The 27797-nt window shown below is 42.6% G+C and overlaps 1 protein-coding gene across 2 annotated transcripts in view; it reads left to right on the top strand.

The window, feature by feature from the left end:
- The window catches only part of CAPN3 (calpain 3), a 73902-nt gene that overhangs the window by 30571 nt on the left and 15534 nt on the right, over nucleotides 1–27797 (top strand). Inside the window, exons 11-21 of one of the 2 annotated variants that reach the window (XM_073348627.2) lie at nucleotides 746–915; nucleotides 2001–2012; nucleotides 5227–5435; nucleotides 6113–6149; nucleotides 9247–9360; nucleotides 12929–13006; nucleotides 15240–15297; nucleotides 15797–15861; nucleotides 18245–18313; nucleotides 19585–19663; nucleotides 27353–27469. In XM_073348627.2, the coding sequence (XP_073204728.1) occupies nucleotides 746–915; nucleotides 2001–2012; nucleotides 5227–5435; nucleotides 6113–6149; nucleotides 9247–9360; nucleotides 12929–13006; nucleotides 15240–15297; nucleotides 15797–15861; nucleotides 18245–18313; nucleotides 19585–19663; nucleotides 27353–27469 (1008 nt within the window). Of the gene's footprint in view, nucleotides 1–745; nucleotides 916–2000; nucleotides 2013–5226; nucleotides 5436–6112; nucleotides 6150–9246; nucleotides 9361–12928; nucleotides 13007–15239; nucleotides 15298–15796; nucleotides 15862–18244; nucleotides 18314–19584; nucleotides 19664–27352; nucleotides 27470–27797 lie in introns of those variants that run through there. The other variant, XM_073348626.1, reaches the window with a different exon arrangement.

Here is a 27797-nt window from a genome sequence, read left to right as displayed (position 1 = left end):
ATCTTCACTAGAATGTGAAACGAACCATTAAATCAATTATTTTCTGAACCAGCAAAGGTAACAACAGGGAGTAGAATGGATGCTTTGGCTTATCTTGCAGAAGTTCCTCTTTGCATGGAACTGGAGAAAAAACAGGAAAAGTACACCAGATTATTCTTTTGTTAGCTCATCTTACTGCAAGTCTAGGCTTCCCCACCACAAGTTAAGCAAGACACATATTGGAGAGGTGAGGAGTCGTAGCAATTAGGTTTTGGCATTGTATTCCAAAAAAAATGTCTAATGTAAAGCTATAATGTACTAAGACAAATAAGACTTGATGACTGGGGTGTCAGTAATACTTCTTACTGGAAACAGGAGCCTTCTTTCAAACAGGTTGGGAAGCCCTGCTGTATGGAATACAGTAGAATGGCTACTACACAAGGTAAACCAAACTGTCTACCATCAGTAACAGCGCTAATATCAGTGAGTATGCAAAATACGCATATAGCCCCATAAAGGAGTCATATGGTGAAGAGTCACTTGTTGTATAGGCCAGCTTCCATCTTTGCTTGCAGAAATCAACTTCTGCCCAAGGAATGTGTAAAAAAGGAGATTAACTCAGTTTTTGACCTGTCTACCAAGAACTGAAAACCAGGAGTGAATATAGGAGATAAATAGAAGATAGAAGTCTTAGCCAATGAGTATCATCTTAAAGAACTGAAGTTTTATATTAATTTTGTGGGGGGCGGTGTCTGGGGTTTTGCAGATACATTTTGGACCAATCCTCAGTATCGCTTGGAGCTCCTGGAGGAGGATGATGATCCTGAAGATAATGAGGTTGTCTGCAGCTTCCTGGTTGCACTGATGCAGAAAAACAGAAGAAAAGAGCGCAAACTTGGAGCCAACCTCCTCACTATTGGCTTTGCCATATATGAGGTACCATTACTACCAGGATGCTGTTCATTTCGCCAGTGCCACACAGTTCAGCTGATCCCAAATTGCAGCCCAACAGTACAAATCCTCCATGGACTGTAGCTAATTTTATAATGTAGCCTAGTTTACATTAACTGTAGATTTTGCCTTTAAACACAAAGATTTTCAAGGATTCCAGCAAGAAGTTGATTTCTACTACTTTTAAAAAATTATCCCTGTGGCAAGCATGTGTATCCATCTTCCAGAGAAGATGCAAGAAAATGGGAATAAAATATTATCTAATATTTACTAGTAGGTCTGTTATGGCAGGCCTTTCATGGTAAAGATTGGTCTAAAACCAAACCAGAAATTGTATCAGTAATGCCTATCAGTAAATGGGACTAAGCAGTCTCATAACAATACTGAAAGAATGAGGAGTGGCAGCTTTTACTATTCAGTGGCTGGAGAGAGAACGTGGTACCTGAAAGAAACTCTTCTAGAGTGGATGAAACTAAGAGAGTAGGGAAATTCAGGTCTCTGTATTCATTTAGTCCATATTAATTTACAGATAGGAATTTGCCTTGTGTCACTTTACCTAGAAAGATCCCTTTCCAATCCCCATTCCCGACTTCCCCACATTGCTCCTCAGTAGCATCCCGAACTTCTCTCTGGTCAGGGGATTTACGCCTATCAGAATCAAAGACTGCATCGCCACTGGCAGTACCCTGTAATGGTGATGACAATCACTGAAAGTGTGAGGTGAGATAGACAGAAGTACATGACCTGATTTTCAAAGGTATTGAGCAATTTCACTTCCTGTTGACTTCAATGGGAAATGGTGTTGTTCAGCACTTTCCAAACCTATGTTTTACTGTTAATCTTGATTTACTTTGCAGGGGAGCCAAGAGAGTTTGAAGGGAGGTTGGTTTTTTTTACGTAAAGGAGTGAGGTTGGTTAGAATGTTTATGTGATTTGAGGAACTTAAAATTGATGGCAGCATGCCTAGAAACTAGGACAAACACTTTATGTGTTCTTACAAAGCTAGATAAAATAAATAAGTGCACTCCCCCTGCATCCCTAACAGTTTCCCTGCTTTGTTTCTCTCTCAGGTGCCAAAAGAGGTATGAGCTGAATGGAAGAAGAATTGACATCATGGTGTAAAGTTCTCAGATAACGTAACTTTTGTGCCTGTCTGTGTAAGCTGGCTGGGCTTGTTTTCAGTGTTTTAGCACAAGTGACAATCTTACCCTTTCTGCTTTGAGTATCAATTAGCTACATTGTGAGTTCACATCTTCTCTTCTTATTTCTCATTTTATATTTTCTTTCCTTTTCCCTTTCCTCAATATTCATCTATTAAGTATGGATCCCACTCATGTCTTTTACAGTCTGAAACCATGGACCAATGATAACCATCATCTGGCTGTTGTGTTCCATGCAGCTAAACCCTATAAAACCTGCAGACTGCTTTCTTTACCTCCTAAAGATATGCCAGGTTCCTGTGTCTTCTGCAGCATGGAGCTTGCTATATAGTTGCAGAATTCACTCCTTGCTGCAGAATTATCTTCTGGAAATTAGGGCTTTGTCTACACTACAGACCTCACAGAGAGAACTCTCCCGCCAGCATAATTAAATCACCCCCACAGACACTCTCCCACAGACATAGAGCTGTCCACACCAGCGCTTTTGTCAGTGACAATTATGTTAGTTGGGGTGTGTTTTTTTCACACCCTGACTGACAAAAGTTTTGCAGACAAAAGTGCTAGTGTAGCCAAAGCCTAAAGCTGTCATTTAAAAAAATGTATGTTCCCAGCCCTTATGATTCCAAATAAACCTGAGCCTTCAGATAGTCTGGAACAATAGCACCAAGGGAGGTATGAACTGTCCATCTCAATGGTGTGTTAACTGTGAAATTTCAGGATCATATTTTGAATATTGTCATTGCTGATTATTTTACAGCTGATCATTTCAGCAGAAAACAGCTAGCGAATGTGCTTAGCTCAGAATCCCAAACCATCTCTCAATCTCTTCCCAAAAGCCCTACCGTCCCTACTAAGCTGCCAAAACCTGCAGCTTTCCCCCATCAATTATGATGCAGTTATGTCTTGCCAATAACAAAAAATCTGTAGCACACGGAGAATCTACAGAGAGAAAGGTAAACTGGACATAAAATCAGAGTATTTAATGTAATCATACTGTACTTATAGAGTCAGACTTTAAGGCCAGAAAGAACCATCATCTAGTCTGACCTCCTGCACACTGCAGGCCACAGAACCTCTTCGGCCCACTCCTGTAATAGATCCCTAACCTCAGGCTCAGTTACTGAAGTCCTCAAATAATGATTTAAAGACTTCATATTACAGAGAATCCACCATTTATACTAATTGCATTATTTTCATAGTTAATTACAAATTGAAGTTTTTATTTATCTGGTGCAGAATTTTCATTTTGCCCACCAGGCTGCTATAGAAGTTAGGTGGTTTTGCATCTTCCATCATGCCCAGCACCAAAGGGCAGTGTCTTAATTTTATATTATGTGTAACATAATCAGCCTAGTTTATTACAAATATATCTTTATATATTTCTCTTGTTAACTGGGCTGTTAAACCTTGTCTTCTTATTTTGCCATCCTGACACTTGCTGATGAGGGAAGAGTCATCCAGCAGTAGGTTTCCCTGCTGTTCGGCTCAAAATACACGCTATATTAGCCTGCAGCGTTGCAGGGATCCTGGAAGTAACAGAGCATTGTTACAGTGCCCACAACCCTGGAAGTAGACTCTTTGCAAGCAGCATTAATAAAGAGAAACGGATCTCTCACTTGGAGCCTGAAAACAGCAGGGGACAAACACTGATCCTGTAAAACAGCCAGACTCTTTTGGATCTGATCTCTTTATCAGCACAATAGTATTGCAAAATTAAGCTAGTTGTGGGTAGAATTTAGCAAAAGTTATTAGAAATTTTATTCTCAAAAAGAATTTGAGAATTCTTTTTTAATTCAAATTAGATTTTAAATTGAATTTAGTGCTGGTAAAAGATGCCCAACTGACAGCCCTGGACAATGAAATCTTCAGTTTATCCAGAGAACATATATGGCAGTGGCAGTGCACCAATGACCCTTATCAACATGCTTCAACCCTTTCTGGAGGGACAATCTGTAGAGCAGGGGTGGGCAAACTACAGCCCAGGGGCCACATCCAGCCCTTCAGATGTTTTAATCTGGCCCTTTGAGCTCTCACCAGGGAATGGGATCCGGGGTTTATCATAGAATATCAGGGTTGGAAGGGACCTCAGGAGGTCATCTAGTCCAACACCCTGCTCAAAGCAGGACCAATCCACAATTTTTGCCCCAGATCCCTAAATGGCCCCCTCAAGGACTGAACTCACAACCATGGGTTTAGCAGGCCAATGCTCAAACCACTGAGCTATCCCTCCCTGCACGGCTCCCAGAAGAAGCAGTATATCCCTCCTCCGGCTCTTAAGTGTAGGGGCAGCCAGGGGGCTCTGCATGCTGTCTGTGCCCCAAGCGCCGCCCCCGCAGCTCCCATTGGCCAGGAACCAAGGCCAATGGGAGCTGCAGGGGCAGCACCTGCGGATGAGGCAGTGTGCAGAGCCGCCTGGCCATGCCTCCATGTAGGAGCTAGAGGAGGGACACACTGCTGCTTCTGGGAGCTGCTTGAGATAAGTGCTGCCTGGAGCCTGCACCCCTGAGCCCCCCTATGCCCCAACCTCCTGCCCCAGTCCTGATCCCTCTCCTGCCCTCCGAACCCCTCGGTCCCAGCCCGGAGCACCCTCCTGCAGCCCCAGCCCCACCCAAGAGCCCGCACCCCCAGCCAGAGCGCTCACCCCCTCCCGCACCCCAACCCCCAATTTCATGAGCATTCATGGCCTACCATACAATTTCCATACCCAGATATGGCCCTCGGGCTAAAAAGCTTGCTCACTTCTGCTGTAGAGGTTAAGAAGGTAGTTTTTTCTCCAGGCTCATTCAGTCCTGGCCTCTGTGCTGCCAAGAAGTTAACAGTTAGTGCCATTTGTGCCTGTGGCTTTGTGATGTGGATACCATCATTTTAGCAACACAAATGAGACCACCAACACATTTCAGGTAGGCCACACAGCAGCCATCAAATGCTAACAACTTCCAGTTAGAGGGGACCTAGTTGGTGACTTAAGATAAAAGGGTCTATATCTATTACCAGCCTCCTGTACCTTGTATTTCAAAGAAAAAGTTTTAATTGCACAGGCATTTTCTGCCAAGGTCATGTGCTGTCTGTGTGGGATCTGCCTGGGAGCTATGTAAGATCACGCTGAAGATGGGATGTTTGATTCTTTTGTTTACAGATGCATGGTAACAAGCAGCACTTACAAAAGGATTTTTTCCTTTACAATGCCTCCAAAGCTAGAAGTAAGTCATATATAAACATGCGAGAAATCTCTGAACGCTTCCGGCTGCCTCCCAACGAGTATGTCATCATCCCATCGACATATGAATCTCACCAGGAGGGAGAGTTCATCCTGAGGGTCTTCTCAGAAAAAAGAAGCCTTTCAGAGTAAGTTCAAGGGCCAGTTATTTGACTCTAAAGAAGCGGATGAACCACATGGCCCCCCTATTCCCCCCCAAACACACATACTTCTTGCGTGTGCGCGCTTACATCCATGCGCACACACACACAGAGTTCTTCTTTATTTAGGTTTCTAGGTCTCTTATGAAAAAGAAGCAGTTTCTTATGCCTTGGAAGAAGGATACTTTTTGCCTGCCTGAATTTGTGAGCTGGATCTAACTTCGGCCATCAGGGAAACATCATGGAATTAAGCAATTATTTCTTTTCTAGTGTTCATCCCTCACTCCCCCGATAGGTTACACTCCCTGGGTGGTCCTGTCTTCCTCCAAAGATGAGTAAACTTGGTAGCTGGTTTCACTTTGCTCAGAGCTAATTAGCTTGTTTTGTTTTCCCCAGCTGACAAAACTCACTGGCACTGCCAACCTCAGATTTTACAGGATGCATGCCAAGCTGTGGCACACTGTCATAGACAGTATTTGGATACACAGCTCAGTTTGTGAACAGAGAGCCATGTCTAGACTTTGTCACTATAGAAAGAGAAGCCGATTTGAATCATAACTCAAGTTCTCATTTGAAAGTTCAAGTGGCTCTCTCCAAACCAGTTACAGAAACAGTGTAGGAGGGTGGCCCTTTTCTTCTTTCAAAACAATTTTTCCTCTCTCTAGGGAAGTTGAAAACAAGATAGAAGCAGAACGTCCTTCTGTGAGTATATTTTGCTTTCAGTTTATTACATGCAATGTTTTACTGTCTGATGTCATACAAACAGTATACTGGGTCACTACCCCGGTCCCTTCTGTGTGTGAAAGTAGGAAAGAGTGTCACATCTAAGAAAATAAGTAACAAGAGGCCAAGGGCAGGCACCTCATGGTCCCATTAACATCAATTCCCATTAACTCTAATTGAGCAGCTATCTTATCATTTAGCCCTACAGTCAACCGATGGAACTCATTGCCACAGGATGCTGTGAAGGCCAAAAGTACAACTGGGTTAAAAAAAAACAACTAGATAAGTTGATGGAGGATAGATCCATCCATCATTAGCCAAGATGTTCAGGGACATAACATCATGCTTGAGTGCTCCTAAACCTCTGGCTGCCAGAAGCTAGGACTGGATGACAGAGGATGGATCATTCAATAACTGCTCTGTTTTTGTTCATTCCCTATGAAGCATCTGGCACTGGCTGGTGTCAGAGACAGGATACTGGGTTAGATGGACCATTGGTCTGACCCAGTATGGCCATTCTTATGTTTTATGTATGGAGAGACCACATCATATGACGTAAGACTTCATGCCAGACCTGAAGCCTACTTTCAGTAATGGAAGGCTAGTGCTTTAGGCACTAACCAGATCTGGACATTTCACTATCACATGTGTCCTCACCAACTTCATTTTGCACTGTAACTGAACGTACAATAAAGGCCTTGTAGAGAACCTCTTCATCTGTAAATTGAGAATGCTAGTTTACTGTAGAAAGTCTAGATTGTGCTGTAGAGTATTCAGTGTGAAAGTGACTTCTCATCTGATAAAGTCAGAACAATGTTTCTTTGTGGCTCCTTTTGAAAAAGCGTGTGATGATAAGTACCAGTATTCTACAAATGTCTCCAAACGGTAGCAGTGATTTTAATTAATATCAGTTATCCCTACAAACTGTTAACTCTTTTATTTGAGCTAGCTGCAACATATTCAGAAGGGGGAAGACAAGGACTGATATAATAAAATGGAAGGAATGATGGGTACTCAGTTCAACTCAGGCAGGACATAATTTAATTGACCCTTGCCTACCACTAAGTCACCCTTTCATTTTCTGTAATGTTAAATGAACACTTTCAAGACTGGTAGGCTTAAAATAGCCCCACCATCTTGATATTGGTTTGTGGACACGGTTGTATCAATCTCCAGTACCCTGCTTCCTGTAAAGAGGGGAACACTTAGAGCTGAGGTGGAGGTTTCTCAGTTTGGGCAGGACAGTGGATGAGATGAACCCACTGATCTGATCTGGTATGGCAATTCCTACCTTTCTATATGTCACTCCATGGAGCTCAGATGTGAAAGATGTATGAATGTAGCTAAATGGCAAAAATAAACAAGAGAGAGCAAGAATGACATTGTACAGTATAACTTTGTACAATTTATATTAAATCTACAACTGTGTTTACTAATATCACTTTTTTTTTTGGTTCAGAAAAAGAAAAAAGGCAAGGTGGGTCTCTGCTTCAATAGACCTGAAAAGTGCTGGGCTTGAGTAGGGTAACAAGCATGAGGTTATATTAAAGTGGTGCTGCACTCTTGTTAAATGCCTAATGATATCACAGAAGCTTGAACTTTTTGCCAATGTCAGAGTGAGTTATCTGCATATGGGAACTTGATTGGTGTTAGAGCTAGTTTCCTGCAGCTTTCTGCAATTATACTCTACCATAGGCAGTGATGGCTTTGTCTTCCTATTGTATAGCTAATAAGAGCTTTGCAGGATAGTGTACTCAGCTCGCACAGAGAAGATAGCACCTCTGAAACTTTCCATCCCTATAGGCCTGATCCAGATGCTGATCACCCAGGACTCCCATTGTTTTCAGTGGCAGCTGAAGGTGTCCAGCAGCTCATGGAATTGGGTCTTGTTTCTGACCTGTTACCCCAACACGCCATAAACCCTCTCCTTCACTCCCAGCTCCAGACCCTTCTCCCGGTATCTCCCTTTCCAGCACAACACAACCCTGCTCCAGACAAATGTCCTAGTATCCACCTTCTACTGTCAAATGCTGCCACTTTTCCTGCCACAAAGTCCTGCTCCCCAAACTCCCACCAGCTGTCTAACCCAGCTGCCATCCCCCTTCTCTAGTAAGCTATGGGTTTCTCCCACCCATCCCTTACAACACACTCAGCTACAAAGTATTCTCTACCTTGAAAGTAGGTAGTGATGTGAGAATTATGCTATTTTTCCATTTGGGGGATGCAAAAATAAACCCCATTGAAACAAGTTATAAGGATTAATTCGGTAAACTCCTGTTTGGACTGTTATTTGCAAATTACCATTTACGTCCTAGTCCATAAAACATCCAAAATCAGGTGAGCACATAAAAAATACACAGCATGTCCGGCAAGAGCAGAGCAATCGTTTCTGTCTTTGAAAACATTAAAGAAAAGCAAAGAAAGCAATTGCGCTTTGCGCCTGAATGCCTCACAAGTCAGTACTGGGAAGGAATCAAACACATGCACTGTACAAAGATAAAACATTTCCATACTAACAACTTAGCTCATTTTCTGCATGGGAGTTATTGTAGTGCAGGTGGCCTTTATTGCTACTGCAGTGTTGCCACCCTTTCTGTGTGAGGGCTGTTAAAGTTAGAGTGACCAGACAGCAAGTGCGAAAAATCAGGACAGGGGGTGGGGGTTAATAGGCGCCTATATAAGACAAAGCCCCAAATATCAGGACTGTCCTTATAAAATCGGGGCATCTGGTCACACTAATTAAAGTACAACAAAGAATGTGGCTGGCCTCTTTTTTTGCTCCTAAAACCAGGGAGTGTTTACTGCATAAATGGCTTTCCTGTACAAGGAGAACTAATTCCTATTTTTGCACAAGGAGTATTAACAGCATGAGTATCACTTTTTAGCATGATGAGAACAGTAACTTCAGAGCCACCTTTGGCGCAGTCTCAGCTGTTACCACACTTGGTACCCTTTCTGTGATGGGAGCTGTTGCAGCATGAGCATGGTCACAGAATGGATTTTCTCAAACACTTTGCCCTCCTCTATTATGTAACTTCCACTTCTCTTCTCTTTGCTCTCTTCCTCCTCTCTCTAGCCAATCATCTTTGTTTCTGACAGAGCAAACAGCAATAAGGAGTTGAGAGTTGATGAAGCATCTGACAAGGAGAAGAAAAAAACGAGCAGAGATGAGAAAAAGAAAAACGATGAGGTTTCTGTACGAGTTGGCATGAAGAAAATGGAGCTTGGTCTGGCTAGCATGGGGAAGTGGCGGGGTGGGGGCCAGGAAACTGAGAATTATGAGAGAAGGAAAACCCTTTTAAAACTGATAACGGTTTATCCAGACATAATTTTGGCTGATTTAGAAATTTCAGAGAGACAAGGTGGGTGAGGTAATATCTTTTGTTGGGCCTTCTGCTTCGAGAGACAGTTAGTCCAATAAAAGATATTACCTTATCCACCTGGTGTCTCTACTATAGTGGGACTGACACAGCTACAACTACACTGCATTAGACCTTTCAGTCAAGTCGGTGGATATATTGAAATTGAGACAGAAGAGATCGTCCCTGCAATGATTTTATGCCTATGTTGGAGAGAGTGGTTCGTTTCATAGGAAACATGTTGATCTTTTGTGATGATCTAGACTGGGGTAGTCTATTTTTTTGTCAAGGTCCAAATTTCTTGGTCAAGGTATAGTCAAGGTCCAGACTCCAGAGAAACATTTTTCACACTGCAATAACAATAACAATGATAATAAATAAATAAAAAGATTTCATGGTCCATTCAAAAGTGTCTGGTGGTCTGGATTTGGCCCACGGTTTGTCTATTGACTACCCGGATCTAGACTGTGCAAGATGACACCTTTACAATTAGAGAAGTAATTCAATCAGTTGCTGATCAATCTCCCTGTAACAGCACCTGTTGTACAGGCAGTGTGTAGAAAATAAACTCATGTGGACTTCAAGAGGCTCCTGTTGATTACCAAGGCTTGTCTACAGTACAATTTCTACTGTGATTGTATCAGCATTGTATTTTACAATGCAGTAGTGCTCTAACACCGTTATAAATTGTGCAGAGGGCATCAAATTGTGTTATAATCATGGTATAGCCCTGTAAAGACCTGACCTTGCTCCAGCATGGTTTATATGTAGTTGGTGCTAGCACAGTCTGAACAGAATTGCTGCTAGCAAGGTCTGAGTGTAGTTTTCCTGCCCCTTCCGTTCAAGGATTGTTTTCCTGAAAACTGTGCTAGCCAAACTATTCTCTAGCATCCGTCTGAGTAGCCTGTACCCTTGATTCTCTAGCATGGTTACATAATAGTTTAAAATGCTCTTCACAATGGTCAGGAAAAAACATGCTAGACACTGCTATTAATAACCATATTTAAACAGTTGTTGCAAGGAGAATGTCAATCATAAGCTCTAGGTCCTGTCTATGCTGTAACAATTACTATGATAGTGGGGACCCAATTACAATACAGTTGTTTTCTGACATATATTAAGTTGCATTGTAGAAGTGAAAACACTGTTTTAAACTGTATCTTCAAATCATCCTACAGCCTTGGACTTGACAGGGTTCCAGTATAGTTCAGGAACATAATACAACACAGTTTAGTTCTAGCTATACCGCAGGACTACACCATCTGTTAGCTAAGTTGGGAGGTTACCAAGTTGCAATCAGGTCACCCAAAGCTGTTTTTACAGCATGGTTGGGTTCTAAATTGGGCTGTTTCTAAAAATAACTCCAGTATAAATATTTATTTAAAAGATCAGAGAAATGTTATAATAAAATCTATATTTTTTTCCCTCTGACTTATTTTCCCTTTCCAGCCCTAATGTATTAGTGGCATAAATAGGAAACTCTTGTCAACTGTTCTCCTTTGTAGTATCATTACTTCCTAACACAATAGGCTCTGCTGTGATTTAGTTTCATAATCAGAGGAAGAAAGTCTTGTTTATAGTCTTCTAGGCTTATCAAACAAATAACCAGAAAATACAGAAAGGTTCAAGAGAGAGAAGACTTGGATTGATCTTATAAACTATCCACTGGGCAGATGAAGAATCTGGATTCTACAATAGGATTTTGTGTACTGAAAAAGTGAATCCCACCCAGGCTGTCCTGGGGACAGGTGGGAAAAGATTGAGTGGAACCAGTTATACATGTATTTCTTTTTCCTTTCTCTGGCTGTTAGAGAAAGAAACCTTGGAGAATTCAGAGTTTACCCCTAGAGAATTACTCTAATTTCAGGTTTCAGAGTAGCAGCTGTGTTAGTCTATATTAGCAAAAAGAAAAGGAGTACTTGTGGCACCTTAGAGACTAACAAATTTATTTGAGCATAAGCTTTCAGTGGATGCATCCGATGAAGTGAGCTGTAGCTCACGAAAGCTTATGCTCAAATAAATTTGTTAGTCTTTAAGATGCCACAAGTACTCCTTTTCTTTTTGCTCTAATTTCAGTCTCTATAAAGCATTAGAGAAGCACCTAAGCAACAATGCTCAGGCACTGAACCAAAGTCGGCGTTGTTCAGAGTCTGGGTGTTGGTTTCTCTGCATGGAAAATGGGGCTATTTTGCTGTGGGATTTTCAGGGAATGCCTGAATCTGTCTTTTGTTTTTAACTACAACGAGGAAACTCGCATTTAATATGTAATTAGTGTTACTCAACAGCATGCAAAATTAAAACTAAAATGTGAAGCTTCCTTTTTAAAGACATGTGAGTAATTGTCCCTTAGTAATGCTCAGATTTGTGTGCATGTGCAAGAAAAAGAGGGAGGCTGTCACAGAGAGAGGCTGCCCTATGGGCTATTCTGCCTTGGGGGAAAAGGCTGCTGCAGGCAATATATAATCTATGCCTCTGAACCCTCACTGAAATTCTTCTATTCAGTAGATAGGTAAAGGGGTATTTTCATTACTAGAACTTGTCAAAGTAAAGTGCACTTGACCCAAGAGCAGATCTCCCCACAACATGCGTGCTCCATGCCTGCCAACTGAGGGGGTGGGGAGAGAAGTGTGGGCAGCAGGCTTCAGCAGATGTTACTGAGCATGCTCAGTACAATCCATGCAGCAAAGGTGGGGGAGGCATGCATGTTGCCTCTGCTCCAAATATTTCCTTTATAGGAAATGAAATCAAATATTTAAACAGAAACAGCAAAGAGTGAGAGTAATTGTTTAAAGGGATAAACAAGAGCAATGGGATGAAGTTAAGCAAGTAAACCTACATGATGGTTATTGGGGAACATTTTTAAACATTTTGAAATCTACTAGGCATTAGAAAAATTTCTAACAGCCCTCTTAAACTGTGGAATAGTTTCCTGAGAGGAAGGCCTGTCACTTGACTTGCTTCAAACTAGCCTGGACAAAGCACTACAAAATGTGTTGAAGAAACAAACTACTTGCTCCTGGTGAATGGATTGAATGGCTGGTAGATTTTTTTTTTATCTGTAACGTATGTGATATTAGCACAACTTTCTTCAGAAGGTCTTACAGAAAGGTGGTACATCCAGTCCGCTCTGCAAAGGCTACCAGGAAAATGTAACAAGCACTATTACAGTTCCTTGCTGTAGGGCATTCTGCTCTCCAGAGCAGTTCCCAAAGGAATGATCCTGAAATAGGAAAAGTTCTACTCTGTTGGGGAGGGAAAAGGGAGTTGAAATGTTATTCCAAATTCATGAAGGATTTTCAGACAGTCACAAGTGAGTGATTGATCCAGCCCCAGAGATCCCCTTCTCTCTCCCAAAGGCCCTCACACCAGCCCATCAACATTATATTTGTGTCTTTGCAGCCCACTCCAACAAATGCTGACAAGGACAGCGAAGAAGAGAAGCAGTTCAGGAATATATTCCAGCAGATTGCTGGAGATGTGAGTACACAGTCGAAGTCTCTATCTTTCGTAACAGACTAACCTTGAGAGCAGTTAAATCAACAGCCATTCCAAAGAGGATGGAGCTAGTGGTGGCTGATGGCAGAACAAGGAGCAATGGTCTCAAGTTGCAGTGGGGGAGGTTTAGGCTGGATATTAGGAAACACTATTTCACTAGAAGAATGGTGAAGCACTGGAATGCGTTACCTAGGGAGGTGGTGGAATCTCCATCCTTAGAGGTTTTTAAGGCCCGGCTTGACAAAGCCATGGCTGGGGTGATTTAGTTAGAGTTGGTCCTGCTTTGAGCAGGAGGTTGGACTAGATGACCTCTGGAAGTCTCTTCCAACCTTAATCTTCTATGATTCTATGCAGATTCGAAACACACTTGAAACTCTCTCTGATCTCCGGCAAGGTCTCAAACCAAGCAAATCACAGTACAGTAATACACTGAAGGCCTGAGACCTAAATGTAGTTTTGGAACCATATCTTGTCATTGTTTAGTCTTTTTGCAAATAAGAGGGAGCTTTATTTAAAGCTGGCTTTGTGCTTCATTGCTAGTATGTGGAGTTTCTTGACCAACTTCACTTAACATGTATAAATAAAAATAAAATATTCCTCAGTGGGTGCTTAATTGTGGAAATTAAACATGGAAACAGATCAACAACTGCAGTGCTTGGTGGCCTGGTAATAGGATAGAAAACCTTTTACCTTTAGCTCATTGAGTCAGGTGTGACCCAAGGTGTTCTTGACATGAATTTACTGGCTGTTCATCTAATGACTGTTCAATAGCCTGTATGAAATGAGCTGGTGATTCCCAGAGGATAGGGGATCACTTAATTAGCACTGTTTGTCACCTGGTTCCGTGTCTCAGCAGCGAGGTGACAGTTTGAATGGGCACAGAATAAACTGCACCCTCTTTCACCCCTATAGGCAGATCTCTCCAGAGTGGGGCTGTGGAAAAGAAACTTTCATTGCCACTTCTGATTCTATATCTGTTCTCTAGAGAATCTATATCTGTTCTCTAGAGAATCTATATCTCTCTAGCTAGAGAATCAGTCTTTGTACAGAACCGGAATGAAACTGACTTTAAAAGTTCAGAAAAATGAAATGATATATTTCTGCCTGACAGAAAACTAACACTGGGAAGCCACAAGTTCTAGAACTTGCAGGGGAAGCTGTGGCCTGAGTAATTTTAAATAATTTTTTTTTTTCACTAGAAGTTTCACACTTATTCCTCTAGTACTGTTTTTTAAACAGTTAAAGAATGACAAGCAGGAATGTAGGAGCAAAAGAAGGAGAGTTAGAGACAAGACCAAAAAACAAGAAAGAGAATACCTACAATTGTGTACATGCACACACACATACCCACAACCTATCCCAGCATTAAGGCATGTCCCGTGGGTTTTACAAGGTTTGAACTCAGTATGACTTAAGGATAGAGTGGGTCTAGACCATTAACATGACCCCATCTAAACTAGCTGGCAAAGCATCCTTCCAGCAAACCACATTTAATAGTTCTTGTTGGAAGGATGTCAGCAGTTTCCCTAGCCAGTGTAAACAGTGCTAATGGCCCTGATGGTTCTTTTGTGCACTGATTTACACCAATGTAACTTCACTGACTTCCATGGAGTTACTTCTGATTTTAGACTTGAAAAAGTAAAGAGACAATCAGGCTCAATAAGTTGTTTTCCTCTCACTTTAACTCTCTATGAATAACTCAGATCCTAAAAGTCCACTAAACTAAGAAACACATTGCACAACTTGGACGATCCCCTGATCTTGGGACAGCTGTGGGGCTGATCCAGTCCCCTACTTAAGACAGAAATGCTTTAACTTGGATCCCCAGGGTGCAAGCAAGCCTGGATAGCTGTGCTCCCATGCCAACAGGTGGATGTGCAGGGTGGCACAGCAGCTGATAAGGCAGGTCATCTCCAGTGCAGGGGGGATCCTTTAAGTTGCCCTTTAATCTTTTAATCTTCCTATGGCCAGCTACACCAGCTTTTTATTAATTATTATTATCATTTTACCAGTGATATGGTCAACAGTCCAGCCAAAGATTTGGGCCAGTATCTGTACTGTGTATGAACTTGGACTTCTTTCTCTGCTGCATATTGCAGCACCTAAAATCACCGAGAAAAAAACTTAGCATTATTAAGAAATCCATGCTCTGCACCCCTTTCTGCTCCATACTGAATGTTATAATTTGTGGCATTCTCTCCACCTTTCTGTCCAGGACATGGAGATCAGTGCTGACGAACTTAGAAGTGTTCTGAATAACGTTTTAAAAAAACGTGAGTTTGAGCTTTTTTCTACCTCCTCATCAGTCTTTGAATATTATTGACCAAGGAACTCTCTAGTTGTGACATTGCCTGCAGTGTCATCTTCACACTGGTGGCCTCTTGATGTCAGTTATGGTTTAAGAACTTCCTACTATCACTGTAGTGGGATTCCCAGTTGGGACTCCAGCAGACTGAATTTGCTCACAGTAGCGTCCTTTCCATTTAGTCTAGGACTGAGTTCTCACCTCATGGCTGTGTTCGTTCAAGGACTAAAGAAAGTGAGATTCACTCAAAGCACTGTGTGGGCTAATCTAGCCTATATGAGGTGAAGAAAGTTCAGCCAGAATTTGGAACAGTAATAGCCCTGAGTACCTGTCAGTTTCTCTGTCACACATTTTTTGGAAGGTGTCAGAGGTAGATTTAGGGTTTGTACTTTGAATGGAGTCACATCAGATAGGAGGATATACTTGCTGATTTGTACAGTTTCTTCATTTGGGATTATTTCTTTCAGACAAAGACCTGAAGACAAAAGGGTTTGCGCTGGAGTCCTGCCGCAGCATGATTGCCTTAATGGACGTATCCTTCTCAAATCATAGATGATTATTTGATATATTAAGTTTCTTGCACTACTTGCTGCAGAACTACCTGAAATACAGCTTTGTAAATTCGGGAATATAACCGTGCCTCTGTGGGTCACAACTAAGAATACCAAATTCGGGACAAACTGCTGCAGAAATAGGGCAGATACACCCCCAAACTGGAGGTTATTCTCCCTTACGATATACCAAATCAGCAACAAAACTAAACTTCTGTTTCACCACACTGGCTAACAAGAAGTCAGAAAAGCAGTTTCCTTAGGCATTTCAATCCTTATATCACCACTGAAAACACTAGACTTAAAGATGAGTTGTTCTTTAAAACCAATTTAATCAAATAAAAGAGTTCTTCTGATCCCAAAGGACCAGCCACATAGTCAGGTCAATATATAACTCATATCTGACCCAAAAATCACACTGTTGCCAATCCTTTTGTATCTAAAGTCTAAAGGTTTATTTATGAAAAAGAAAAAGAAAAAGAAAAAGAAAGAAAGGTGAGAGATAAAAATGGTTAAAGGAATCAAATACATACAATAATTGCAAAGTTCTTGGTTCAGGCTCGTAGCAGTGATGGAATAAACTGCTGTCTTAAGTCATGTCCCTGGTTGCTTCCAACTCATTGGAAGGTCCTCAGTCCCTTGGTTTTAATGCTCCCATCAGTATAAGTCCATGGTCCAGAGGCTTGAGCAGGAAAGAGGCAAAGCAGTTTCCAGAGCTTTTTATAGCTTCTGCCATGTGAAGAGAAATTCATTGTTTCAAACAAAGCCCTCAGCACAGCTGGTGGAAAATTACAGGTAGCAAGATGGAGTTTGGAGTCACATGGGCAAATCACATGTCCCTGCATAATTTCGCTTATTCATAGCAGGAAAGTCCATTATCTGTAGATAGGTGTCTTCCATGGTCCGTTGTGAGTTAAGTGCTCCTTGATGAGCCACTTAATTTGAATAGTCCCTTCAAGATGTGCAGGCTAAATACCTTGTGGGCGTTACCCCAGGAGCAAACATACTTGAATTACAGTATAGAGCCAATGCTCATAACTTCAAATACAAAAATGATACATGCACACAAATAACATAATTATATTCAGCAAATGATAACCTTTCCATAGACACCTTACTTGGCAACCTTTGTACAAGATTTGTTGCAATTATATAACAGTGGTAGCAACAGTGATCTACATGGTCATGTTTTATCAGATAACATAACAGGGAAGCAGAACAATACTTTATATTCTGTACATTCCTATTTCCCGACAGTGGCCAGTACCACAGGCTTCAGTTGAAAGCAGAAGAAACTCCAGAGTGGACAATTATGCAACAACCAGCTCATTGCAGAAGTTTCTTCCTAACCTGGCCGTTAGTTACCTTTTTGTCCTGAAGCATAAAGATTAGATCTTTTCTTTAAAAATCATATCTAATGTAGCTATAGTTTATGCAACAAAATTTCACTATTTCTCTGTTATCCTTAATTTGTAATATGTTAAGTACATCTTACTGTGTACTTTTTATATAAAAGTATTTTGATAATCTCAGAGCATGCACTATAATATACAGTACTACAAGATGGTACATATTCATTTTGGTAGAAAAACTGTATAATATGTTGTATTTGATATTGTGACAAAGTTCATATATCTGCCTTCTATTACTCTCCTATAGCCATCTGGTCCGACCCTGTCACAATATATAATGTGTGATCAAGTAATTAAAGAAGATTGTTATGCACATACATAGAAGGACAGAGTGAAATTTGCAAATACAACTTGAGTGCATAATTATGCAGCCTTAATAGAATGTTGTATAGGATTTCTTAGGTTGTTTTGGTGGATTTTTTAAGAGAGATGGAAAATATAAAACAGAAGGAGCTTTATTCTTCAGGATGAAACTTAAATTGGCAAGTTAAATTGGCAACTTCATGTGTAAATTTCCACATTTGAAACTATTTGAAAAGATACCACTAGAACAGTGCTTCTCAAGCTATCTGGTGTGGGGGACTGGCAATTTTTTTTTCCAATGTGTGCGCAGACCGGCAGCCGATGGCTCGGCCCATGGACCACCACTTTGAGTAGCACTGCACTGGAACACCTCAATCCTACACACTTTAAAAGATCTCCAGGAGGGACCCCCTCTCCTACCAAATGCAGGAGCTCTGTACCTAGTGACAACATTTTATGAGCATGGAATTAAATGCAATTCAGAATTAACAAAAGGGTTCATAAAGTACTTTTCAGTACTATTCACCCACCTCTAATAATAAGGGAAATCCTAAATAAGATTTTATATTCTCTTGAAGTGGACTCTGACCTGAGTTTTGATAACTTTCCCTTAAAACATTTGTTTTTTACCTGAACTCTCATAACACAGACAGATGGTTCAGGGAAAATAAACTTCGAGGAGTTTCGACACCTCTGGGATAAGCTGAAAAGCTGGCAGGTATTGTTGAGAACTTCTTGTGTTTTTCTTATTCTGTACTTCTTCCATAGAGGCAATGTTCACATAACTATTCTATCAAAACAGTTCTCTTTCTGAATCCCACAAAACATCTACTCACAATATAATACAGTGGTTCTCAACCTTTCCAGTCTATTGTACCCCTTTCAGGAGTCTGATTTCTCTTGCGTGCCCCAAGTTTCACCTCATTTAAAAAACTATTTGCTTACAAAATCAGACATAAAAATATAAAAGTGTCACGGCACACTTACTGAAAAATTGCTCAGTTTCCCATTTTTACCATATAATTATAAAATAAATTGATTGGAATACACAGCTCACAGCATCCTCCTCCTTGCTAGTATTCAGGGACTGAGAGCAGACCCACCTGGCAACCCGTCCCTGACAAGATGTGAATATAGAGCAAAAGGCAACTCATCAACTGTTTAAAGTCTAGATTATAAATAGCTTCTATATATCAAAATTAAGGTGCTGAATTGTTTACTGGCAGCCAATGCAGTTTACAGAGGAATTGGAGTTATGCAGCACTGAGCAAAATAGGTTTGTTAGTTTTTTCAGCACCTCTCATGTGCTAGATATTCCAAAGTGTTTGCAAAGCAGTGAATTAGATCAGTAGTTTTCAACCTCTTTTCATTTGCGGACCCCTACATTTTTTTGAATGGACGAGCGGACCCCTTTGGAAATTTTAGACATAGTCTGCAGACCCCTAGGGTTGAAAAACCACTGAGTTAGATGATAGTTACATTTGCTTATATGATCACTGTATTATCATTATGTACTCTGTAATGGCTCACCCAGAGACTTGGGAATTGAAACCTGATTTATATAGCAAAAGGGTCTATTAGCCAGGGCACTGGGATTATTCCCAACTTTTTTCTGTAAAGGGCCCTGGATCTTCAATTTCTAACTGGGCAGCCAACAGACATAAGAAAGAAGGGCCTTGGTACAACATCTCATTTGAGCGATAGCCCTACAATAATGCAGCACCCCTTACAACTGCACTGCCGTGTCACCATTCTTTATATGCACTTGCCTCAACGTGTGTGGGATGGAACACACAACTTTCACAGACAATCATTATTCTTCAATGACCCGCCACTCTACTCTGTATGGAATTCGTCTAGCCTTTGAAGCCTAGATACTAGAGTGAAAATTATAGCCCTACTCAGTGGCCTACTCAGTGGCCCAATCAGCTTTGTTTTTCTACAAAATGACCAAACTTTATTCCTGATATTTATTTTTTTCTTTTCCAGAAAATTTTCAAACATTATGACACAGATCATTCTGGCACCATTAACAGTTACGAGATGCGTAATGCAGTCAAAGATGCAGGTATTGCACAGTACTCAATGCCCTGTATTTTTGGATAGGGAGTCATCTAAATCCATGCTCTCTTGCTCTCCCCTTGTTCCTACCCTTCCTGTACCGATATAGCAAAAATGAGAAGTACAGTGCAGCCTTTTAAAGGAATATGCCCTAGAAAAACCTGGATACTGAGCTGTTGCCCGGGACAAATTTTCACATGTCCAAGATGCAAGGAAAACACTTTGTGTTTTGAAGACTGAATCTTCTGTTCAGCCAGTTCTACCTTTCAGTGGTAAACTATATTTTGCCTTCCCTGTGCACCCTCCATCAAGGATCTCAGGGAGCTTTACAAACATTAATTAATTGCCTGGCACAGCTACCAAGCTTTTTGCACCTCCATGTTTGACATTTCTCAAGAGCGGGAAGTCACCTATTTCCCCCAGGGTTCCTGCCAACTAGTGGCAACTGGTGTGAGGGAGGCAGGGACCTGTTCCCAACACACCTCACAAGCAGGGGCGGGGAGGAGGCAAGGAGCAGCAGTGGACGTTCCTGGGCCATTGACACAGCAAGCCTGGAGTAGCCTGGGAGGGTTGTTGTAGGTGGAATCTGGAGCAGCCTCCCTTATTCAGCCCTCCCCGTTCTTGCCCCATTTAGTCCACTTCACCCCCTTCCCTCACATTCTGTCCCCTCTTATCCCCCTTCCCTTCCCTTGCCTACCTGCTCCTGCTGATATTGCTGCCACAGTCCCTTGCCCCTTCTCTGAGTCTGGGCCTGAGGTTCCCTCCTGGCTGGCCAGATACTGACAGATAAGAGAAGTTACCTGGCTGCTTCTAGCCACAGTGGCCCCTGGTGACCAGGAGGAACGATAGTAGCTCTTTGCCTACAGCTTGCTCACAGCCCAGCTGATTACAGGGGATGCCTGCTGAGCTGCAGGCAGGTGGGACTAGGGTTGCTAATTTTAATTGGATATATTCCTGGAGGTTTCATCAAGTGACATAATCTTTAATTAAAGATCAATCTTTAATTCCTGGTGACTACAGGACAATCCTGGAGGGTTGGCAACCCTAGGTGGGACAGGGTGGCAAGATGCATGACACTTGATAGCCCTGCCCCTGTGAGGTAGGGAAGTGTTATTGGGGAACTCAGCATCTCCCACCTGCTTTATATCAGGGGAGGAGATGATTTGCTCTTTAGCCTTTCACTGCTTATATCAGTGCTGTCCAGCCTTAGTAAATGAAGCCTGGCCACTTCCATAACCCTCATCCACTCAGTGTGGTATTCTGTCCATCTCAGTGGGGGCTGGATCATATAAAGCTTGATGAACTGGTTGCAGGCTAAGTTCCCTTTAAGCTGTGTGACTTCACAGCAGGCTATCAAGGGCCGTGCAGGTGCCTGGACTGGAGAGGAGAGAGGTAGGGGGTGTGCAGGGCTGTGGCAGGGAGAGGCGCCTCTCCCCTGGCCCCAGCTCCAGCCCCAGGGCTGCCATGGCAAGAGAGGGTTGGGGGCAGTCCTCTCTCCCTGCCGCAGACCTGGGGCAGCCTGCACCCTAAACTCCTCATCCCCAGCCCCACCCCAGAGCCCACACCCCCAGCTGGAGCCCCCAACCCTGTGCCTGAGCCCACTCTGAACCCCTTGGCCCCACCCCCGCCACACATCACCTCCATATTGGTGCACATAATAAAATTCATTCCACAGATGGATGTAAAACCTTAGAGGGAGCAGTGGTTGCAGGCACAGCTAGGAGCTGGCTCCTTTAGCTCAGACAGTGGAGGACTATGCTTTTTAGAAGCTGAGGCCCCAGGTTCTATCCCTGCTCTGACAAACCACCCAGGAGTGCAGTGTTGCACTTATCTCAAACAGCAGAACTCCTCCGCTGGGTATGAGTATACGGGCAGGGGAAAGAGAAGGTGGCAACCTCAGGCCGCACATCCTGTGGTGTGCTGAATACCAACTGACTCAGGAGCCAGTGCAAGTGGGGCTTCTGCTGCTTAGCAGAGGGCACCACTCTCCAGCCAGGCTGTAAAGGTTCACCCTCATAGAATTTGTTGTGGATTTTTTAAATTGTGCAAATACAGGTTTCAGAGTAACAGCCGTGTTAGTCTGTATTCGCAAAAAGAAAAGGAGTACTTGTGGCACCTTAGAGACTAACCAATTTATTTGAGCATGAGCTTTCGTGAGCTACAGCTCACTTCATCGGATGCATACCGTGGAAACTGCAGCAGACTTTATATACACACAGAGAATATGAAACAATACCTCCTCCCACCCCACTGTCCTGCTGGTAATAGCTTATCTAAAGTGATCATCAAGTTGGGCCATTTCCAGCACAAATCCAGGTTTTCTCACCCTCCACCCCCACACACAAATTCACTCTCCTGCTGGTGATAGCCCATCCAAAGTGACAACTCTCTACACAATGTGCATGATAATCAAGTTGGGCCATTTCCTGCACAAATCCAGGTTCTCTCACCCCCTCACCCCCCTCCCAAAAACCACACACACAAACTCACTATCCTGCTGGTAATAGCTCATCCAAAGTGACCACTCTCCCTACAATGTGCATGATAATCAAGGTGGGCCATTTCCAGCACAAATCCAGGTTTTCTCACCCCCCCACCCCCATACACACACAAACTCACTGTCCTGCTGGTAATAGCTCATCCAAACTGACCACTCTCCAAGTTTAAATCCAAGTTAAACCAGAACATCTGGGGGGGGGGGGGGGTAGGAAAAAACAAGGGGAAATAGGCTACCTTGCATAATGACTTAGCCACTCCCAGTCTCTATTTAAGCCTAAATTAATAGTATCCAATTTGCAAATGAATTCCAATTCAGCAGTTTCTCGCTGGAGTCTGGATTTGAAGTTTTTTTGTTTTAAGATAGCGACCTTCATGTCTGTGATTGCGTGACCAGAGAGATTGAAGTGTTCTCCGACTGGTTTATGAATGTTATAATTCTTGACATCTGATTTGTGTCCATTTATTCTTTTACGTAGAGACTGTCCAGTTTGACCAATGTAAATGACAGAGGGGCATTGCTGGCACATGATGGCATATATCACATTGGTGGATGTGCAGGTGAACGAGCCTCTGATAGTGTGGCTGATGTTATTAGGCCCTGTGATGGTGTCCCCTGAATAGATATGTGGGCACAGTTGGCAACGGGCTTTGTTGCAAGGATAAGTTCCTGGGTTAGTGGTTCTGTTGTGTGGTATGTGGTTGTTGGTGAGTATTTGCTTCAGGTTGCGGGGCTGTCTGTAGGCAAGGACTGGCCTGTCTCCCAAGATTTGTGAGAGTGTTGGGTCATCCTTTAGGATAGGTTGTAGATCCTTAATAATGCGTTGGAGGGGTTTTAGTTGGGGGCTGAAGGTGACGGCTAGTGGCGTTCTGTTATTTTCTTTGTTAGGCCTGTCCTGTAGTAGGTAACTTCTGGGAACTCTTCTGGCTCTATCAATCTGTTTCTTCACTTCCGCAGGTGGGTATTGTAGTTGTAAGAAAGCTTGACAGAGATCTTGTACGTGTTTGTCTCTGTCTGAGGGGTTGGAGCAAATGCGGTTGTATCGCAGAGCTTGGCTGTAGACGATGGATCGTGTGGTGTGGTCAGGGTGAAAGCTGGAGGCATGCAGGTAGGAATAGCGGTCAGTAGGTTTCCGGTATAGGGTGGTGATTATGTGACCATTGTTTATGAGCACTGTAGTGTCCAGGAAGTGGATCTCTTGTGTGGACTGGACCAGGCTGAGGTTGATGGTGGGATGGAAATTGTTGAAATCATGGTGGAATTCCTCAAGGGCTTCTTTTCCATGGGTCCAGATGATGAAGATGTCATCAATATAGCGCAAGTAGAGTAGGGGCTTTAGGGGACGAGAGCTGAGGAAGCGTTGTTCTAAATCAGCCATAAAAATGTTGGCATAATGTCGGGCCATGCGGGTACCCATAGCAGTGTCGCTGATCTGAAGGTATACATTGTCCCCAAATGTAAAATAGTTATGGGTAAGGACAAAGTCACAAAGTTCAGCCACCAGGTTAGCCGTGACATTATCGGGGATAGTGTTCTTGACGGCTTGTAGTCCATCTTTGTGTGGAATGTTGGTGTAGAGGGCTTCTACATGCATAGTGGCCAGGATGGTGTTATCAGGAAGATCACCGATGGATTGAAGTTTCCTCAGGAAGTCAGTGGTGTCTCAAAGGTAGCTGGGAGTGCTGGTAGCGTAGGGCCTGAGGAGGGAGTCTACATAGCCAGACAATCCTGCTGTCCGGGTGCCAATGCCTGAGATGATGGGGCGCCCAGGATTTCCAGGTTTATGGATCTTGGGTAGTAGATAGAATATCCCAGGTCGGGGTTCCAGGGGTGTGTCTGTGCGGATTTGATCTTGTGCTTTTTCAGGAAGTTTCTTGAGCAAATGCTGTAGTTGCTTTTGGTAACTCTCAGTGGGATCATAGGGTAATGGCTTGTAGAAAGTGGTGTTGGAGAGCTGCCGAGCAGCCTCTTGTTCATATTCCGACCTATTCATGATGACAACAGCACCTCCTTTGTCAGCCTTTTTGATTATGATGTCAGAGTTGTTTCTGAGGCTGTGGATGGCATTGCGTTCCGCATGGCTGAGGTTATGGGGCAAGTGATGCTGCTTTTCCACAATTTCAGCCCGTGCACGTCGGCGGAAGCACTCTATGTAGAAGTCCAGTCTGCTGTTTCGACCTTCAGGAGGAGTCCACCTAGAATCCCTCTTTCTGTAGTGTTGGTAGGGAGACCTCTGTGGATTAGTATGTTGTTCAGAGGTATTTTGGAAATATTCCTTGAGTTGGAGACGTCGAAAATAGGATTCTAGGTCACCACAGAACCTTATCATGTTCGTGGGGGTGGAGGGGCAGAAGGAGAGGCCCCGAGATAGAACAGCTGCTTCTGCTGGGCTGAGAGTATAGTTGGATAGGTTAACAATATTGCTAGGTGGGTTGAGGGAACCATTGCTGTGGCCCCTTGTAGCATGTAGTAGTTTAGAAAGTTTAGTGTCCTTTTTCTTTTGTAGAGAAGCAAAGTGTGCATTGTAAATGGCTTGTCTAGTTTTAGTAAAGTCCAGCCACGAGGAAGTTTGTGTGGAAGGTTGGTTTTTTATGAGAGTATCCATTTTTGAGAGCTCATTCTTAATCTTTCCCTGTTTGCTGTAGAGGATGTTGATCAGGTGATTCCGCAGTTTCTTTGAGAGCGTGTGGCACAAGCTGTCAGCATAGTCTGTGTGGTATGTAGGTTGTAATGGATTTTTTACCTTCAGTCCTTTTGGTATGATGTCCATCTGTTTGCATTTGGAAAGGAAGATGATGTCTGTCTGTATCTGTACAACAGGGCCTAATAACATCAGCCACACTATCAGAGGCTCGTTCACCTGCACATCCACCAATGTGATATATGCCATCATGTGCCAGCAATGCCCCTCTGCCATATACATTGGTCAAACTGGACAGTCTCTACGTAAAAGAATAAATGGACACAAATCAGATGTCAAGAATTATAACATTCATAAACCAGTCGGAGAACACTTCAATCTCTCTGGTCACGCAATCACAGACATGAAGGTCGCTATCTTAAAACAAAAAAACTTCAAATCCAGACTCCAGCGAGAAACTGCTGAATTGGAATTCATTTGCAAATTGGATACTATTAATTTAGGCTTAAATAGAGACTGGGAGTGGCTAAGTCATTATGCAAGGTAGCCTATTTCCCCTTGTTTTTTCCTACCCCCCCCCCCCAGATGTTCTGGTTTAACTTGGATTTAAACTTGGAGAGTGGTCAGTTTGGATGAGCTATTACCAGCAGGACAGTGAGTTTGTGTGTGTATGGGGGTGGGGGGGTGAGAAAACCTGGATTTGTGCTGGAAATGGCCCACCTTGATTATCATGCACATTGTAGGGAGAGTGGTCACTTTGGATGAGCTATTACCAGCAGGATAGTGAGTTTGTGTGTGTGGTTTTTGGGAGGGGGGTGAGGGGGTGAGAGAATCTGGATTTGTGCAGGAAATGGCCCAACTTGATTATCATGCACATTGTGTAGAGAGTTGTCACTTTGGATGGGCTATCACCGGCAGGAGAGTGAATTTGTGTGTGGGGGTGGAGGGTGAGAAAACCTGGATTTGTGCTGGAAATGGCCCAACTTGATGATCACTTTAGATAAGCTATTACCAGCAGGACAGTGGGGTGGGAGGAGGTATTGTTTCATATTCTCTGTGTGTATATAAAGTCTGCTGCAGTTTCCACGGTATGCATCCGATGAAGTGAGCTGTAGCTCACGAAAGCTCATGCTCAAATAAATTGGTTAGTCTCTAAGGTGCCACAAGTACTCCTTTTCTTTGTGCAAATACAGTTAAAGCACACTAAATGTTTTTCCACCTGCACAGTATTATCCCCACTTTACAGACGTGGAAACTGAGTCACAGAGCAGTTCAGTTATCGGCCCAAGGTCACACAGAGAATCTACAGTTGAGCCAAATCTCTTGACCCCCACTCCTGTGCCTTAGTCACAAAGCCTCTGTTCCAGTTTGGTGGGAGGTGGGGGTCTATTTTAGTCTCTTCTTTATAATGGGGGACCTTTCAATTTTCACCTGCCCATCACTAAGAAAGTACCCTTCAAAAAACTGTACTGTCTCTGCCCACCCCCAAGCATGCAACATAATTAAATAGCATTCACCCTGCAGACCAGGTGGCTGCTTCATCTCTCCCAGACTTATTAGCATACCGGCTTCTAGAGAGACTATACTGGCCCTGACAAATTCCATTACCAGTGACTGCTGCTAAGGGAGGGAGAGTATTTCATTATTCAGAAACTCATGAGCTTTCTTATGAACCTTAATGTGAAGACATTGGTAAAGTCTCTACATCAACATTTTGTGCATTGCTCAGGCAGCTATATTTCGGTTTTGGCAAAACCTCAATCATCAAATTTTGGTTTTCCAAGGACAAATAAAAACAAACTACACCTGGGTTTTGATTTACATGCTGCAGGAATACGGTACATTTTACAGGTTTCTCATTCTTGCTAGTAAAATTCTTAGCCTAAAATAATATTCTTTGTTCTTTAAATAATTCTCCTAAACTAGGAGAGGAATAAAAATGTAAAATAAACTCTAAACCCATGCTTAATATTGAAAGCCCACATATTCTGTGTGACTATGCATGTAACCAGCCCCAAGCAATGCCCAGATTCATATAAATGCCTCTGATAAGCCAATCTGCTGCACTGGTTGACTAACTGCACATTCCTATACAGTATGTAGATGGGTAATATTGAGGCTGGAGTTTGTATGTTTTAGTCATTTATTTTTTGCCACTGTACAGGTTTATTGTTGTAACACCTACTTTCCTCACTGATCCCTATCTGAGTTTTTGTTACTCCAGCCCCTTATTTCATCAGATCTAAATTAGATTTTAAACTCTTTGTGGCAAGGACCTTCTCTTCACAGTGATAATGGGAGGTAATGAGCACGCTTTTGGCCACTTGAAAACAGTCATTTCAAAATGTTGTTTCCTTTTAAGATAGTAACCTGACACAATAAAGCTTCCTGCATTTTTATTTTTCTTGGGTCACTCAGCTTGGACCTTTGGTATATGCTTAGGCCCAGGAACTGATGACTACATACAAAGCTTTTCCTCAGTGTCAGTCTGGTACCAGAACTGTGCCAAGAGCTGAAGGACAGCTGTTTTTGTTTTTTCTGTTTTTCTTCCTTCTCAGGATTCTGCCTCAACAAGCAGCTCTACGACATCATTACAATGCGCTATGCTGACAGAAACATGAACATTGACTTTGACAGTTTTATCTGCTGCTTTGTGCGACTGGAAGGAATGTTCAGTAAGTGCCTGTCTAATTTTTACTGTACTTCTTCGTGTGCTATCCCTCTCTCACACAGGAGCACATGGGTCGTCCCTGGCAAAAAGTGCTCTAAAGCACTGAAAGCTTAATATCAGTGACCATTATGAAAATTAGTTGATTTCAGTGATGAACATCCTCTATTCTGCAGTGCTTCTCTCGTGTTGTAAGCTATGAGTCTCAGGCTCTGTAAGCTCCTTCACAGCAGCAACTGTTTTATATTCATTAGTAGGGTGACCAGATGTCCCATTTTTAAAGGGACAGTCCCTTATTTAAGCCTTCCTGCAGGTGTCCTGACTTTTTCTTAAAA

Source organism: Lepidochelys kempii, chromosome 6 (genome assembly GCF_965140285.1).
Source record: "Lepidochelys kempii isolate rLepKem1 chromosome 6, rLepKem1.hap1, whole genome shotgun sequence".
Classification (NCBI taxonomy): domain Eukaryota; kingdom Metazoa; phylum Chordata; order Testudines; family Cheloniidae; genus Lepidochelys; species Lepidochelys kempii.
The sequence above is the reverse complement of the archived record's forward strand: the minus strand, read 5'-3'. Positions and strand labels throughout refer to the sequence as shown.